The sequence below is a fragment of the Amblyraja radiata genome, unplaced genomic scaffold, assembly GCF_010909765.2.
Source record: "Amblyraja radiata isolate CabotCenter1 unplaced genomic scaffold, sAmbRad1.1.pri scaffold_860_ctg1, whole genome shotgun sequence".
In the NCBI taxonomy this organism is placed as follows: Eukaryota; Metazoa; Chordata; class Chondrichthyes; order Rajiformes; family Rajidae; genus Amblyraja; species Amblyraja radiata.
The window spans coordinates 19,673-37,777 of NW_022630861.1; the positions used below are offsets into that span (position 1 = coordinate 19,673).

At 51.6% G+C, this 18,105-nt stretch overlaps 1 protein-coding gene across 1 annotated transcript in view; it reads left to right on the forward strand.

Moving 5' to 3' along the window:
• Nucleotides 1–18,105, forward strand: part of tp53bp1 (tumor protein p53 binding protein 1) — a gene marked incomplete at its 3' end in the record, with an annotated part of 40,663 nt that overhangs the window by 12,565 nt on the left and 9,993 nt on the right. Inside the window, exons 7-14 of the mRNA XM_033017062.1 lie at nucleotides 826–998; nucleotides 2,289–2,397; nucleotides 6,055–6,140; nucleotides 8,375–8,577; nucleotides 10,447–11,800; nucleotides 13,682–13,789; nucleotides 14,799–14,996; nucleotides 17,777–17,831. Coding sequence (XP_032872953.1) covers nucleotides 826–998; nucleotides 2,289–2,397; nucleotides 6,055–6,140; nucleotides 8,375–8,577; nucleotides 10,447–11,800; nucleotides 13,682–13,789; nucleotides 14,799–14,996; nucleotides 17,777–17,831 — 2,286 coding nt within the window. The remainder of the gene's footprint in view (nucleotides 1–825; nucleotides 999–2,288; nucleotides 2,398–6,054; nucleotides 6,141–8,374; nucleotides 8,578–10,446; nucleotides 11,801–13,681; nucleotides 13,790–14,798; nucleotides 14,997–17,776; nucleotides 17,832–18,105) is intronic.

Genomic DNA, 18,105 nt, shown 5'->3' on the forward strand with positions numbered 1-18,105 from the left:
GGCGGGATCTTTGGTGCGGAGACGGAAGCCGGTTACGGAAATGGGGCCGAAAATTACCCATGAATCTGCCCATGACCGTACTACGTCTTTTTCGTCGAGTGGTCTATCTTGCTCGCTGTAGGATCTTTGATCTGAAGAAGGGTCTCGACTTGAAGTGTCACCTGTCCACGTTCTCCAGAGATGGTGCCTGACCCGCTGAGTTACTCCGGTACTGTGTTTCCTTTATTCTTGGCAGTGCCGTGTTTCAGACCAGGCATCAAGGGCCAGTCGCCTTGCCCCTGTGCTGATGGATTCATGTGTAACTGGTGGCCAAACACATCAACAATGCCAAGCACTGTTTAGTTTTGAGATACAGCATGGAAACAGGCCCTTCAGCCCACCTGGTCCATGCCAACCCTCCATCACCCATTCACACGAGTTCCATGTTATCCCACTTCCCACACACTAGGGACAATTTGCAGAGGGCCAATTAGCCGACTAACCCCTGGGATAGGAAACATAAAAACATAGAAAATAGGTGCAGGAGGAGGCTATTCGGCCCTTCGAGCCAGCACCGAGCATAGCCGAGACCGAGCCAGCATAGTCTTTGGGATGTGGGAGGAAACTGGAGCACCCGCACAAAACCCACGTGGTCACAGGGAGAACGTGCAAACTCCGCACACAAGACAGCACCCGAGGTCGGGATCGAACCCGGGTCTCTGGCGCTGTGAGGCAGCGGTTCTACCCGCTGCGCCGAGGCAGTGTTGCTTGTGGTTTTTCGGAATGTGGGCGCCCTGACCTCTGACCTCGGCAGTTGACCCGTGATCGGTATTGAATGCGTTGCAGGTCGGAGGTGACGTCGACCGTGCCTGGCCAGTCGTGGCCGGACAAGCCGGGAGCCGGGCAGGAGGTGGTCGTACATTTCCTGATGCCGCGCGGACTCCGCATCGAGGAGGCCTCTCCCAACACGGACCCCGAGCGGCACCCGGCCCACTCCACCCACGATGCGGCTCACACAGGTACGGACCTGGTGGTACAGGGACGACAACCCTAATACATCCCCCCTCGCCTCCCCCTCCCCCCCCCCCCTCCCCTCCCCCCCGCCCCTGCCTCCGCTCACCCAGTGGCCTGCGTCTTGCTTTTGTTTTTCTCTTTCTCTTTTTCCCTCTCTGTCTCTCTCTGTCTCTCTCTGTCTCTCTCTGTCTCTCTCTGTCTCTCTCTGTCTCTCTCTGTCTCTCTCTGTCTCTCTCTGTCTCTCTCTGTCTCTCTCTGTCTCTCTCTGTCTCTCTCTGTCCCTCTGTCCCTCTGTCTCTCTGTCTCTCTCTGTCTCTCTCTGTCTCTCTCTGTCCCTCTCTGTCCCTCTCTGTCTCTCTCTGTCTCTCTCTGTCTCTCTCTGTCTCTCTCTGTCTCTCTCTGTCTCTCTCTGTCCCTCTCTGTCCCTCTCTGTCCCTCTCTGTCCCTCTCTGTCCCTCTCTGTCCCTCTCTGTCTCTCTCTGTCTCTCTCTGTCTCTCTCTGTTTCTCTCTGTCTCTCTCTGTCTCTCTGTCTCTCTCTGTCACTGTGTGTCTGTCAATTTTTTGCATTTTAGGAGGAAGTGCACCTCTTGTTTCAACCTCATCTGTCAAACAGTGGCCACATATTCTATTTTCTCGTGGTTGCCAGAATCACTTCTGTCTTCCTTTTTCCACTGCCAAGTAGTGGTCACTTAACCAGTATTTGGTGAGGGTCTGTCTCTGCTTTATGTCTCTAACAGTTGAGAGATAGTCTGCCAATTTATAATCTCTTTTTAGGGCACGGTAACATCCTAATCTGCTTTGGCTTTTGGTTTCTTTATCCCAATGTTCCAAATAAGTTTCTTTACATTGTTTGATAATTTGGTTCACTCTAACTGGTGATTGGGGATCAGTATTGATCTGAGGCTGGTCAGGGTTTAACTGGATAGGGGTAGTTAGTCTCAGTACCAACTGGTACAGGAAACTCTCTTCTGGGCTCCCCTCTTGTGTTTGAAGGGCTTTAAACCGGAGGGTATCTGGGGGGCTAGATTGAAGGTGATTCCAAAAAATTAATGGAATACAGAGAGATCTGTATTCTGTGTCTCTCTCAGTCTCTCAGTCTCTGTCTCGCTCTCTCTCTCTCTGTCTCTCTCTTCCCCCCCACCCCCCCCTTCCTCATCGTACGGGAGCGCGGGTCGGCTGGGTGTTGGGTCGTGTGGACGCTGGGCATCGCGGAAGGAGAACTCTTGCGGAAGCAAAGGTTGCGGTGCACGACAGGTCCGGCAACAACTCTTCCCGTTTTTTCCCCCCCTCTCAGGCGCAGACATTCCCGTGGGAAATAAAGATGTCCTAGCCGCCAGCGTCGACCGGCTGGAGGTCCTTCACTTCTCTGGCCACCAGTCACTGGCTCAGGAGAGTCTCTCAGAGTAAGTGACGTCCACACAGAGGGGAGGTGGGTCCATGGAACCAGCTGTCAGAGGAAGCAGTTGCGGCTGGCAGAGGCAGCACTGTAACATAGAGGCTTACAGCATGGAAACAGGCCCTTCGGCCCAACTTGCCCACACCGACCAACATGACCCATCTACACTAGTCTGCATTTGACCCATATCCCTCTAAACCTATCTTATCCATATATATACCTGTCTAAAATGTTTCTTAAACGTTGCGATAATACCAGCCTCAACTACCTCCTCCGGCAGCTCGTTCTATACACCCACCACCATTTGGTGTAAGCAAAAGTTACCCCTCAGATTCCTATTAAATTATCCCCCCCGCCACCTTAAACCTATATCCCCTGGTTCTCGATTCCCCTACTCTGGGCAAGAAATCCTGTGCATCTACCTGATCTATTCCTCTCATGATTTTATATGCAACGTATTTATATAACAACAGTGAAAGCACATTTGGACAGGTGCACAGGTAGGAAGTATGTAGAGAGATATATATGGGCCAAACGCAGGCAGCTGGGACTAGCCCGGATGGGCACTTGGCATGGCCCTGTTGGCTTGAGGGGCCTGTTTCGTTGCTTCATAAGAAAAAGGCGTTGAATTAGGCCATTCGGCCCATCAAGTCTACTCTGCCATTCAATCATGGCTGATCTGTCTCTCCCTCCTAACCCCATTCTCTTGCCTTCGCCCCATAATCTCTGACACCTGTACCAATCAAGAATCTTATCTATCTCTGCCTTAAAGATATCCACTAACTTGGCCTCCACAGCCCTCTGTGGCAAATAATTCCACCGATTCACCACCTTCTGACTAAAGAAATTCCTCCTCATCTCCTTCCTAAAAGAATTCTGAGGCTGTGACCTCTCGTCCTAGACTCTCCCACTAGTGGAAACATCCTCTCCACATCCACTCTATCCAAGCCTTTCACCATTCTGTACCTTTCAATGAGGTCCCCCCTCATTCCGCTATACTCCAGCGAGTACAGGCCCAGTGCCGACAAACGCTCACAATAGGTTAACCTATGCTAGATGCAGGAAGATTGTGCTAGACGCAGGAAGATTGTTCCTGATGTTGGGGAAGTCCAGAACAAGGGGTCACAGTTTAAGGATAAGGGGGAAATCTTTTAGGACCGAGATGAGAAAAACATTTTCACACAGAGAGTGGTGAATCTGTGGAATTCTCTGCCACAGAAGGTAGTTGAGGCCACAGTTCATTGGCTATATTTAAGAGGGAGTTAGATGTGGCCCTTGTGGCTAAAGGGATCAGAGGGTATGGAGAGAAGGCAGGTACAGGATACTGAGTTGGATGATCAGCCATGATCATATTGAATGGCGGTGCAGGCTCGAAGGGCCGAATGGCCTACTCCTGCACCTAATGTCTATATTTCTAACCTACTCATTCCTGGGATCATTCTTGTAAAAGCATGACTCCATGATAAGTGTGAAGAAGGGTCACGACCCATAATGTCGCCCATCCATGATCTTCGGAGATGCTGCCTGACCCGTTGAGTTACTCCAGCACTTCATCTTTCCCCTTCTTCTTAAACCTATGTCCTCTGGTTCTCGATTCCTCCACTCTGGGCTAGAGACTCCGAGCGTCCACCTGATCTATGCCTCTCATGATTTTGTGCGCCTCTATAAGATCACCCCTCATGCTTCTGCGCTCCAGGGAATAGAGTCCCAGCCTGCTCAACCTCACCCTGTAGCTCAGACCCTCGAATCCTGGCAACATTTTCGTAAATCATCTCTGCACCCTTTCCAACTTGACATGGTGCCCAGAACTGAACACAATACTCTAAATGCAGCCTCGCCAACGTCTTGTATAACTGCAACAAGACTCTCTCCTCAGTCTCGACCCGAAACGTCGCCAATTCCTTCTCCCCTTAGATGCTGCCTCACCCTCTGAGTTACTCCAGCTTTTTTTGTCTACCTTCGATTTTACCAGCATCTGCAGTTCTTTCTTAAACATTTTGTCCACTCCCAACTTCAATATCTGGTGTAAGATTAATTCTTCTGAAGAAAATCACAAAGACATGGGTAGAGAATGAGGCCATTCAACCCATCGAGTCAGCCCCAGCATTTGATCATGGCTGATCTATTTTTTCTCTCCCAACCCCATTCACCTGCCTTCTCCCTGCCGTTACTAATCAATCTCTGCCTTAAAAACGCCCAGCAAGATCTGAAGAGGGGTCCTGACCGAAAACGTCACCTATCTACCTTCTCCAAAAATGCTGCCTAACCAGCAGGCGAGAAATAGTCAATGGGAATCTGAGGGGGCAACTTTTCCCACCCGCCTGAGTTACTCCATGCACTTTGTGCCTTTTCATGTGAACCGGCACCTGCAGTTCCTCGCTCTTGCAGAATTCATCCCAATCCCATCGCCGTGTGGCTTCACGTTCCAGAACCCGATGGTTTTAAGTCCCTGTCCTCTGTCTCAGTTCGCTCAGCGACCCGCCCTGTATATATATATTGACGGTCACTGGATTAAATTGCCGACCTTCCTGCATGACCGGATTTTCCGACCATCTGCAGTGGATGCGCGGAGTAAACGGTCGGTCGATGATAGCAGGTGACGATCGCAGATGTTTAAACCGGCCTTTTTGCACTCTAGTTGTTTAAGAAAGAACCGCAGATGCTGGTAAATCGAAGGTAGTAGACACAAAATGCTGGAGTCACTCAGCGGGTGAGGCAGCATCTAAGGGGAGAGGAAATTGGCGACGTTTCGGGTCGAGACTGATGAGAGGGTCTGAAGAATGGCCTTGACCCAAAACGTTGCCAATTCCTTCTCTTCATAGACGCTGCCTCACCCGCTGAGTTACTCCAGCGTTTTGTGTCGAACTGTTGTGCTCTAGGCTGTCTCTCCATATGTGAAACGCCCAGGTCTCGGCTTACACCGGCCTTCAACATCCAACCGGGCTGTAGAAGAGTAGAATTAGGCCATTCGGCCCATCAAAAGACCTATAATTGTGATTGAGGCAGTGCAGAGTAGGTTCACGAGATTGATCCCTGGGATGGCGGGACTGTCATATGAGGAAAGATTGAAAACACAAGGCTTGTATTCACTGGAGTTTAGAAGGATGAGGGGGGGATCTTATAGAAACATATAAAATTATAAAAAGACTGGACAAGCTAGAGGCAGGAAAAATGTTCCCAATGTTGGGCGAGTTCAGAACCAGGGGCCACAGTCTTAGAATAAAGGGGAGGTCATTTAAGACTGAGGTGAGAAAAAACGTTTTCACCCAGAGAGTTGTGAATTTGTGGAATTCCCTGCCACAGAGGGCAGTGGAGGCCAAATCATTGGATGGATTTAAGAGAGAGTTAGTTAGAGCTATGGGGGCTAGTGGAATCAAGGGATATGGGGAGAAGGCAAGCAGGGGTTATTGATAGGGAACGATCAGATCACAATGAATGGCGGTGCTGGCTCGAAGGGCCGAATGACCTCCTCCTGCACCTATTTTCTATGTTTCTATGTAAAAGGGAAATGAATAAACAAGAGGCAAGAAAAAGGTTCATGCAGACCCCCCCCCCCCCACCCACCCCCCCCCCATGCAGCTTTTTGTGTCTATCCTTCAGTGTTTACTAACCTCTGTCATACGCTGCTCTCTCCGTTGGGTAACGCCCGTCTCTCCCTTTGCAGGAGCTCCAGCGATATTATCGAGCCGTCCCAGGAGACGTTCGGGCCAACTCCCATCATTGTTCCCAGCAGCCCGACCGAGCAGGAAGGTGAGTCACTGAGGTCCACACCGACCATCTATCACCCACGCCCTCTCTAGCTCTGCGCTATCCCGCTTTCTCATCCACTCATCCTGCACACTAGAGGCGGTGTCTCCTGGACTGTGTCAGACTATCCTGGGACATGATAGTAGTGTGGAAGGAGGCCGTTCAGCCCATCGAGTCCACACTGTTTCCATCTGGGGCAATCCAATTAATTCCAAACCCTTTACTCTATCGCAGGCTGGTTGATTGTAAAAGGTCCTTGTTCTGGAGTTGGTCTGTTGGTCCCAACACCAACTCTGGCCCACCCACCACCCTGTAGATATTGTACATTCATCCAATCCTCTCTTAAATGCTCTCGGCTCCTTTTGCACTTGATCACTTACTGGAGGATCCAAAAAACCTCAGATTAGATTTAAAAATCCCATTGGGAACTTGGAAGGTGAAGGGAACTTGCAAGAGAGAGCTAGATAGGGCTGTTAAAAATAACCCTAAAAACCAGGGGCCACACAGTTTCAGAATAAGGAGTAAGCCATTTAGAACGGAGAGGAGGAAACACTTTTTCACACAGAGAGTGGTGAGTCTGTGGAATTCTCTGCCTCGGTGGAGGCCGGTTCTCTGGATGCTTTCAAGAGAGAGCTAGATAGGGCTCTTAAAGATAGCGGAGTCAGGGGATATGGGGGAGAAGGCAGGAACGGGGTACTGATTGGGGATGATCAGCCATGATCACATTGAATGGCGGTGCTGGCCGAATGGCCTACTCCTGCTCCTATTGTCTATTGTGATGAGAAAAATGGACTCCCCCACCACAGGGAGTGTAATTTAGAGATACAGCGTGGAAACAGGCCCTTCGGCCCACCGAGTCCACAAGCTCCCTGTGGTAAAGTTAGTAAAGTCTCCCCACACTTGCCCCATCTCACACTCTTAGGGCAGGCCAACCTTTCCACTCTTACTCCTTCCCAGAATCTTAGTTCATTACCGAATTAACATTAAGATTTCAGTCTTATCCACGGCCCAAAGGTGTTAATTTGGCAAAAATACCAAATCTTTGTCTTCCTGTACATTTCCCCCTGTGACCTCGTGGGTTTTCTCCGGGTGCTCGGGTCTCCTCCCACACTCCAAAGTCTACAGGTTTGTAGGTTGTTTTTTTTGTTTAGTCCCGTCGCGTGCTACCCAGTCAGTGGTAAGGCTAGACATGATTACCATCGAGCTGCCCACGGTGTACAGATAGAAACATAGAAAATAGGTGCAGGAGTAGGCCATTCGGCCCTTCGCGCCTGCACAGCCATTCAATATGATCATGGCTGATCATCCAACTCAGTATCCTGTACCTGCCTTCTCTCCATACCCCCTGATCCCTTTAGCCGCAAGGGCCACATCTAATTCCCTCTTAAATATAGCCAATGAACTGGCCTCGACTACCCTCTGTGGCAGGGAGTTCCAGAGATTCACCACTCTCTGTGTGAAATTTTTTTTCCTCATCTCGGTCCTAAAAGATTTCCCCCTTATCCTTAAACTGTGACCCCCTTGTCCTGGACTTTTCCAACATCGGGAATAATCTTCCTGCATCTAGCCTGTCCAACCCCTTAAGAATGTTGTAAGTTTCTATAAGATCCCCCCCTCAATCTTCAGGATCAATTGACGTTTAGAAAATTGTCTCTAGCGTGTCGAAGTGTGCGGGGTGATCGCTGGTCGGCGCGGACTCGGAGGTCTAACAAGTCAAGTCAAGTTTATTTGTCACATACACATACAAGCTGTGCAGTGAAATGAAAGTGACAATAAGTTAGTCGCTGGTGGGATAAGAGTTTACAGTCCTGACGGCCTGTGGGAAGAAACTCCGTCTCAACCTCTCCGTTTTCACAGCATGGCAGCGGAGGCGTTTGCCTGACCGTAGCAGCTGGAACAGTCCGTTGCAGGGGTGGAAGGGGTCCCCCATAATGTTGCTGGCTCTGTCTGTTTCCGCGCTGTATCTCTAAACTAAACTAAAACGAACGTCAAGTCTGTAGGTTAATTAGCTTTTCACTGCACACGTGACAGTAATCTAAACTCAAAGGCAACTATTGCCATTGGTCGCTAGTGGTTTTACCGTCACCTGTACAAAGTGCTAACGCACGCGGAGTGGAATTCTTTTTCTTGCAAACGTTGTTCAGGGTTAGAGCGCTCCTTTGCAAGGTTGGTCTGTATTTGTGAGGTGGAGTTTGCAGTTCCGTCAGCCTGATGAATCTTTCCACCGATTTTTCCAGGGGTGGAGCCGATGGATACCTCCGCACCGCCTGCCGATACCGCAGAGCCGGGAAGGCCGCCATCTGAGCCGGAGGAGCCGATGGAAATGGAGCAGATGCTGGCTCCCATCGTACCGCAGGCGTCTACCCCGGTGTCGACCGCCGTGCCAGTGTTCACCGCCAGCCAGCTGGCACCAGTGCCAACGCTGCCCGATCTATCTCACGTGAGTCTCAAGGCTGCTGTGGGAACGGCTGCTGTTCCTTCTCCCTGCCACACAGACCAGCCCACCGTTACTCCAGTGGCTGTTCACAACAGTGGTGCAACGGGTAGAGTTGCTGCCTCACAGCGCCAGAGACCCGTGTTCGATCTAGTCTACGGGTGCTGTCTGTACGGAGTTTGTACGTTCTCCCCGTGACCGCGTGGGTTTTCTCCGGGTGCTCCGGTTTCTGCCCACACTCCAAAGACGTTCAGGTTCGTGGGTTAATTGGCCTCCATAAAATTGTCCCGAGCATGTAGGATAGAACTAGTCTACGGGCCGAATGGCCTATTTCCACGCCATATCTCTAAAGTCTAAAGTAAAGTCTAAACCAGTGCTTTTTAAACTATTTCAATGTCATTCACCCTCGAGTTTATCTCAAAATTTCATTCACCCTCGACTAAATTTTCTTATGTTTTTTTGGTAATTTTCGCCCTTGTGTTTAGAGGTTGGAATGGTTTTTTTTTTAAATCATTCTAATCGAATAATTTTCCAACTCCAGTGGCAATGAAACTTTTTTTTTCACTACTGGTTTTCTTTACATAATTTCAGGATTTTACATATAATTTATTTTCCCACATGAGCAAAAAATATAAATTAACTCATTTCTTAAGTGTTTATTTTATCCAACGTTTTGAACATCCTGAAAATATGTAAAGGAGGGAACTCATTGTGGAGGCAGGTTCTCTGGATGCTTTCAACAGAGAGCTAGATAGGGCTCTTAAAAATAGCGGAGTCAGGGGATATGGGGGGAAGGCAGGAATGGGGTACAGCGATAAGACAGAATTCCTCCTCATAGGCTCCAAAGCCACACTCAGCAAAATCAATAACCCCACTCTCACCATCGACGGCACCACTGTCTCCCCATCTCCCCAGGCCCGCAACCTTGGCGTGATCTTTGATTCCACCCTCTCCCTTGAGCCTCACATCCGCCATGTCATTAAAACCTCCTTCTTTCATATCCGCAACATCGCCAAACTCAGACCCTCTCTCACACCGCCCGCTGCTGAAAGACTCATCCATGTCTTCATCTCCTCCTGAGTGGACTATTGCAACTCACTTCTCCTTGGCATCAGCTCCACCTACATCAACCGACTCCAACTGGTTCAGAACGCAGCCGCCCGACTCATCACCCACACCAAATCCTGGCATCACATCACTCCAGTCCTCAAACAACTTCACTGGCTTCCCATCTCCCACCGGATCACCTACAAAATCCTGATCCTCACCTACGAAGCCCTCCACCATCTGGCCCCCCCATATCTCACTGACCTCCTCTCCCCCTACCAACCCTCACGGTCCCTCAGATCCACATCAGCCGGTCTCCTCTCCATCCACAAGTCCAACCTCCGCAGTTTTGGGGACAGAGCCTTCTCCAGGGCAGCTCCCAGGCTCTGGAACTCCCTCCCCCAACTGATCCGCAATTCCGTGTCCCTCACCATCTTCCAGTCCCGCCTCAAGACCCATCTCTTCACCTCTGCCTATCCTTAGCCCCACGTCCCCCTCCCTTTTCATCTGTGCATTAATTGCCTCATACTGTGTTTTGTATTGAATTCTGTCTTTACTTTGTGTACTAGTCATGTCTCTACTATTTATTTCATTCCCCTTACATGTTTTTCCTCTACATGCTCAATTTTTGTAAGGTGTCCTTGAGACTCTTGTAAGGCGCCCATAAATAAAATTTATTATTATTATTACTGATTGTGGATGATCAGCCATGATCACATTGAATGGCGGTGCTGACTCGAAGGGCCGAATGGCCTACTCCTGCACCTATTGTCTATTGTCTATTGACTAACCACAGATTCTCTTTCCTCTGTGTTTTCTCGTGTAAAGGACATTTTTATTCCCACTCCAAGCCTGACGGAGAAGCCCAGCAGTGTCGCGGGGATCGAGTCCCCACCGGCTCGAGCGGAGTGCCGGTCAAAGTCTCCGGTGCGAGAGGAGGGAGACGCGGGGACGATGGACCGTGAGGCTCTGGGGGTGGAGCAGCCGGACGACGGGGCGGGCGAACCGTTCGAGCTGAGGTTGGCCGACAGTCAGTGGACGCAGCCCATGGAGACGGAGGAGGATGACGCTGAAGACGACAGCCAGGCCACGCAGGTGGCGGTGGGATTCTCCGCGGAAATCCAACGGGAAGGTCCGGTGCACGAGAGCCAGGCTCTCCGTCTCTGCTTGAGCGGCGAGCCCGAATCAAAGACCTCCAGCATCCCTGGACCTGATGGCGGAGATACCTCGGAAGGACCCGGGGTGGAATCCAAAGAGAAGGATCTTGCGGAGGAAGGGAGGATGGGCGAAGAGTCCAAGATGACAGAGGAGGTTCCTTGTCAGCCAGCCCTCCCGCCTCGGTCTCAAGACCCTTCTTCTCCGGGATGTGCGGAATTGGCCAGGGATGAGCTGACGCCGAAGGAAGGGGTCGTCAACGAGACGCCAATGGATGAGGTGGTGGGGACGCCCGTGTTCCAGGGGGAGAAGCGGGAGTATCCGAGTCCTCCTGTGCGCGGGATCCGTCCGAACGAGGAAGCCGATGGTGGCGGCCATGGCGACTCTGGGGACCTCCGAGTTCCCCAAAGGCCAACGCAGTCAGGATGTGTCCGTGAAGAGGAGCAACGTAAGGAAGAGGAGCCAATGGAGGAGGATGGCGGTGAACCGTCAGGCCTTGGAATCTCCCGCCCTCCTGCCGCAAATTCCCAAAGTTCCCAACCTGCGGCTTCCAAAGGACGGGAGGGTGGTCTTCACACCGGGGAGGAGGAACTTTCCGGGATTCTCCTGGTCCCCGGCACGGATCCGGGCCAGGGAGAGGAACGGAGCGGAGGGACGCAGCGGGTTTTGGGATCCTCACCGGGTGTCCGCGCGTCGCCTTTGGGACGCCCGGAAGGTGCGGCGGCCTCCGAGGCCACGGACTTCCACACGGAGCTGGTGGTGAAGGTGCAAGCCGAAGGTCCCAGTTCCCTGGGCGGCCAAAGCGGCGCAGGTCCGCGCCAGGAGCCGGGGACGGGCACAGCTCAGAACCACCGCAGGGCGGCGGAGGAGGAGGAGGAGGAGGAGGAGGTTCAGCCGGGGCTGCCATCTCCTGTTGACCTGTCGATGGGAACCCCCAAGGAGCGGAGCGAGGGGGAGATCCAGAAGCGGGAAGCGGAGGAGGTCCACTCCAACCCATCGATGAAGAGCCTCTTGGACGGTTCTGGTGGTGGGTAACTTGACTTACCCCACCCTGTAACCCTGAGAATAGATTTAGTTCGAGAAAGTTGGTCGAAGGGGCCAACTCCCATCTTGGGTGTCCCGTGGCTGGATGAGAGGGCGGGACGTGTGGGTGGGCGATGCGGGGAAACTGAAAGGGAACCTCAGCCCTTTCAACCAGGCCCTGTGTAGCCACCAAACCCATGCCGTACAGTCATAGGGCCCTTCGGCCTAAAACCAGCCGTTACGGTCAACATGTGTACGAAGGAACTGCAGATGCAACCGAAGATAGACACAAAAAGCTGGAGTAACTCAGCAGGACCGGCAGCATCTCTGGAGAGAAGGAATGGGTGGCATTTTGGGTCGAGTCCCTTCTTGAAACACCACCCATTCCTTCTCTCCAGAGATGCTGCCTGTCCCGCTGAGTTACTCCAGCTTTTGTGTCTATCTTCGGTTTAAACCAGCATCTGCAGTTCCTCCCTCTACACTTCTGTAATAAATGCTGAATGCATTGAACAAGTACAGGTTGGGGGGCACAGTGGTGCAGAGGGAGCGCCAGAGGCCCAGGTTCGATACCACGGGTGCTGTCTGTGCAGAGTTTGTACCTTCTCCTCGTGACCGGGTGGGTTCTCTCCGGGTGATCCGGTTTCCTCCCACACTCCCAAACACGTACAGGTTGAGTTGATGTGCAGGGAGGAACTGCAGGCGCTGGTTTAAACCAAAGACAGATACAGAGAGCTGGAATAACTCAGCGGGACAGGCAGCATCTCTGGAGAGAAGGAATGGGTGTCGCTTCTGGTTTGAGACCCTTCTTCTCGACCCGAATCGTCACCTATTCCTTTTCTCCAGAGATGCTGCCAGAGAAGCTGAGATCCACCAGCTTATTGTGTCCTTCAGGTTTAGTTGAGTTTAGTTTATTGTCACGTCGTACAATTTTTTTTTGTAAATTGTCCCTACTGCGTAGGATAGTGTTGCTAGTGTACGGCAAAGATCCTATAGCGGAGCAAGATAGACCACTCCTGCTAAATGCAATGGGCTGACGTGTAGTACACAACGGAGCGGAACGTGGGCCTTTTTTTCATCCATTTCAGTAACCTGATCCGACCCGCAGTGTAATCAACGTTGCGGGGGAACAGTTTGTGTTAATAAATTATAATTCTGAAAATGAGGAGAAGATTTTTACCAAAGAACTTTTATTTTTACGAGGATGTTTCCGTAACCGGCTTTCGTCTCCGCACTAGTATCTTTGCCATCTTTTTTTTAATTTATTTATTTATTTATTTTTAATATAAATTTATTCAATTATTAAAAAATAATATTACACTACAATAAAACAAGCCAGAACCCACCACCATAATACAATACAAACATGTAATAAACTACTATACAACTATGATACAATCCTTATTGAGGATACATTCAACACCCTGCGGAGCCCAGCGGTCCCGGAACTCCCTCAGGGTGCCCGCAGACAGGGCGTATTCCCTTTCTAATCCCACCCGGGCACGGACGTAACCCCGGAAAAGGGGCAGGCAGCTGGCTCGGGTAGAGCCCTCCACCGTCTGGCGCCGTGACTCGCGGATGGCCAGCTTGGCCAGGCCCAGGAGCAACCCAACCAGGACATCTTCAGCCCTACCCTCTCCATGTCTTTGGCATCTTTGGTGCGGAGACGGAAGCCGGTTACGGAAATGGGGCTGAAAATTACCCACGACCGTACTACGTCTTTTTCGTCGAGTGGACTATCTTGCTCGCTATAGGATCTTTGGTGTACGGGGTGGGTCGCTGGTCGGCGCGGGCTCGGTGGGCCGAAGGGCCTGCTTTCTTTGCTGTAAGTCTAAAGTGTCTCGTTCTTTGTTGATCTGCGTGTCTCCCCTTCACCTTACTCCCCCAGACGTCCCGTTCCACTTCACGCTACCCAAGGACGACGACACCATCAGCAGCACCACCCCTCCCCTGGTTGGCAAGTTGAAGCAAGGCCCACGCCATAGCACCCCGATCGGTAGGTCTGCACGCGATTCCCACACCGAGGTTGCAGGCCATTCGGCCCAACTGCTCCATGCTGGTCTGCTAACCCCTCATCCTCTTCTCCAACCCCGCTTAGCCTTTTTCCTGCCTCTTTCTCAAGCTTTCCACAAGATTGACCCGTGCATTGTTTGGTTCCCACATTCACGACCTAATTCACGACCTTTTTTACTCGTGGACATTTTTCATCAGGCTTAAAAAAACGCCCCGACCTACTTGATGCCACGAGTGCCTACAACCAGCATCACGGCCTACCTACGACCTCGTGACGACCATGCTGCGAGTATGAGTCCAGGGCAAACTCGGCAGAGGTGGTGAATTAGGTCGTGAAAGTGGGACAGGCCCTTAAGTTTAGTTTAAATTAAATTAAATTAAATTAAAAATTTAATTTAGTTTAGTTTATTGTCACATGCACCGAGGTACAGTGGAAAGATTTTTTATGTTGCGTTAAACCGTAGATAGGCACAAAACTCAAGCAGGGCAGGCAGCATCTCTGGGGAGAAGGAATCAAGTCCAGTCAAGTCACATTTATTTATATAGCACATTTAGAAAACAACTCTCGTTGGCCAAAGTGCATTACATTTGTTATAAGAATAGCACAACAAAACAGACTACATACATATATACATATAGCCCTCACTCAGAGGACGTTAGGAAAGGCTTGGGAATATAGATAAGCCTTTAGTCTTGACTTAAAAGAGTCGATGGAGGGGGCAGTTCTGATGCTGTTCCACAGTCTAGGAGCTGCAACCGCAAAGGTGAGGTCGCCCCTGAGCTTATGCCTAGACCGCGGGATGTTCAGCAGCCCCAAGTCGGCCGATCTGAGGGGCCTGGAGGTGGAGTGGTGGGTGCGAAGACTTTTTATGTATGGGTGTCGAGACCTTTCTTCAGACTTGTACTCTTGAGTTGTACAACTCTGTGACTATGTGGGATTGTCCGGTCCACGAATGTTGGTTCAATCGGAGGTTTGACTCTTTGCCCTGCAGAGCCTGAAGGCCGTGGCGCGGAGACGGGTGAAGTGACACCAGGGAGCGCCATGACAACTAGCGGGGTCACAGCAGACGGCAGCCAGCGTCTCCCTCCGAGCCCGGGCTCCCTGGCCGATGGCAAGCTGTGCCTGCGCATGGGGCTGGAGACCCCCGTTCCCGAGGAAGAAGACCACTCGGGCCTCTTCAGCCTGGAAAGTAAGGCCATTCGCCCATCGAGGCGATTCTATCTCCTTGTGTATAAGAGCAGGGAGGTTCTACTGCAGTTGTACAGGGTCTTGGTGAGACCACACCTGGAGTATTGCGTACAGTTTTGGTCTCCTAACCTGAGGAAAGACATTCTTGCCGTAGAGGGTGTACAGAGAAGGTTCACCAGACTGATTCCTGGGATGGCAGGACTTTCATATGAAGAAAGGCTGGATAGACTCGGCTTGTACACGCTAGAATTTAGAAGATTGAGGGGGGATCTTATAGAAACTTACAAAATTCTTAAGGGGTTGGACAGGCTAGATGCAGGGAGATTATTCCCGATGTTGGGGAAGTCCAGAACTAGAGGTCACAGTTTAAGGATAAGAGGGAAGTCTTTTAGGACCGAGATGAGAAAATCATTTTTCACACAGAGAGTGGTGAATCTGTGGAATTCTCTGCCACAGAAGATAGTTGAGGCCACAGTTCCTTGGCTATATTTAAGAGGGAGTTAGATGTGGCCCTTGTGGCTAAAGGGATCAGGGGGTATGGAGAGAAGGCAGGGATGGGATACTGAGTTGGATGATCAGCCATGATCATATTGAATGGCGGTGCAGGCTCGAAGGGCCGAATGGCCTACTCCTGCACCTATTTTCTATGTTTCTATGTTCTATCCCACGGGCAAGGCGCGGTGTACATCGCAGGGTGGCTGTTGATCACCGGTCCCACAGTCCACGCCTCCCTGCTTTGCTGCCTGTGCAGAGGGTGTTGAAGGACGGCTCGGTGGTGCAACAATAGAGTTACTGCCTCACAGCGCCAGAGACCCAGGTTCGATCCTGACTACGGGTGCTGTCTGTACGGAGTTTGTACGCTCTCCACGTGATCGCGTGGGTTTTCTCCGGGTGCTCCGGTTTCCTCCCACATCCCAAAGATGTGTGGGTTTGTAGGTTAATTGACTGATAACTTGGTAAGATGTAAAATGATCCCTTGTGTGTTTTGGTTAGTGTACTGGGTGATTGCTGGTCGGTGTGGATTCGTTCGGCCGAAGGGCCTGTATCTCTAAAGTCTAAAGTGTGATAAAAAGAAAATGCAAATGCTGGTTTACACTAAAGATAGACACAATGTAACCTTCGCTCGGTCCGCAATAACCAACCTGATCACCCGGTGGCTCAGCACTTCAACTCCCCCTCCCATTCCCAATCCGACCTTTCTGTCCAGGGCCTCCTCCATGGCCAGAGTGAGGCCCACCGCAAATTGGAGGAGCAGCACCTCATATTCCGCTTGGGCAGTCTGCACCCCAGCGGCATAAACATTGGCTACTCCCATTTCTGATAGCCCTCACTGTCTCCTCCCCTTCTCAGCTCTCCCTCAGCCCACTGGCTCCTCCTCTTCCTTTCTTCTTCCCGCCCCCCCCCCCTCACATCAGTCTGAAGAAGGGTTTCGACCCGAAACGTTGCCTATTTCCTTCGCTCCATAGATGCTGTCTCACCCGCTGAATTTCTCCAGAATTTATGTCTACACACAATGTAATTCAGTAGGTCAGGGGCAGCATCTCTGGAGAACATGGATAAGTGATGTGTAAGAAGGAACTGCAGATGCTGGTAAAATCAAAGGTAGACACAACATGCTGGAGTAACTCAGCGGGTGAGGCAGCATCCCTGGAGAGAAGGAATGGGCGACGTTTCGGGTCGAGACCCTTCTTCAGACTGGATAGGTGATGTTTCGGGTTGGGACTCTTTAAAAATAGGGGAGTCGGGATATGTGGAGAAGGCAGGAACGGGGTACTGATTGGGGATGATCAGCCATGATCACATTGAATGGCGGTGCTGGCTCGAATGACCTACTCCTGCACCTATTGTCTATTGTCTATTGACCCTGCAAGGGTGTGTCTGCTTTGACACCCGCCTTCGCGTTGAAACATGCGCGTGTCTTCTCGCATTCATGAGCGCAATAACCATGCATCGGTGCAACTACCAGGGTACTTCCCCACACAGGTACAGGGTGGACACAGTGTGCTGGAGTAACTCAGCGAGTCAGGCAGCATCTCTGGAGAACATGGGTAGGCCGGGGCCGATCTTCAAACCCGACTCGAAACGTCACCCATCCATGTTCCCCATCGATGATGCCTGACCCCCTGAGTTACTCCAGCACTATGCGTCTTTTATTTTGTGAACCAGCATCTGCAATTCCTCGTGTCCCTAAAACAGGGTGGGTTTTGGATATTGGCACCTTCTACTGGTGGTGGGACCTCAGCGCTGAAGGTGGTTTCAATTCCCTGCTGTGGGGAATTTTGTCCTGTCCCACCCTCCCTCTCTCCTCTGCCCCCTCCCTCCTTCTCACCCCCTTCTCACCTCTGCCCACCTCTCCTACCCCCCCACACTCTACTCCACGCCTCCCTCCTTCTCTGGTCCACGCTCGTCTCTCCCCCCCCCCTCCCCTCCCTCTTCCTCTGCTCCCTCCGCACCCTGTCCAACAAATTACCCCCCCTCGTCCCCTGCGCTCTTTTCACCCCCTCCCTCTCTTCTCTGTCCCCCCTACCTCTCTTCTCTGCCCCCCTCCTCTCTTCTCTGCCCCCCCCTCTCTTCTCTGCCTCCCCCTCTCTTCTCTGCCCCCCCCTCTCTTCTCTGCCCCCCCCTCTCTTCTCTGCCCCCCCCTCTCTTCTCTGTCCCCCCTACCTCTCTTCTCTCCCCCCCCCCCCCCGCTGATTCTCATACCAAGGACATGAGTCAGTGTTTAATTTCTGATTCATGGTATTGTTTGCCTCACTGACCCCCCCTTGTTCTTCCCCACAGAGCCTGTGTTGCCAGGGGAGTCCACGTCTGCCTCGGAGGCTGTTGCAGTTGCCAGGTAACCGTGTGTGTGTGTGTGTGTGTGATCCCTCTCTCCCAGGAACAATGGCCTCTCCCTCTCATCTCCCCACATCTGTCGCCCCCGGAGACTCGGATTTGCCGCCGATCCTCTCTGATTTGTTTTGAGCGCGTAATCGTTGCGGCGTAAACGTTTCTGAACCAGGGGAGCAGGCCCTTTGGCCCAACCTGTCCATGCCGACCAGGATGCCCCCATCTAAGCTAACTGGGCCTTCCTATCACCAACTCGAGAGCGGTCCTGACCTATCATCTAC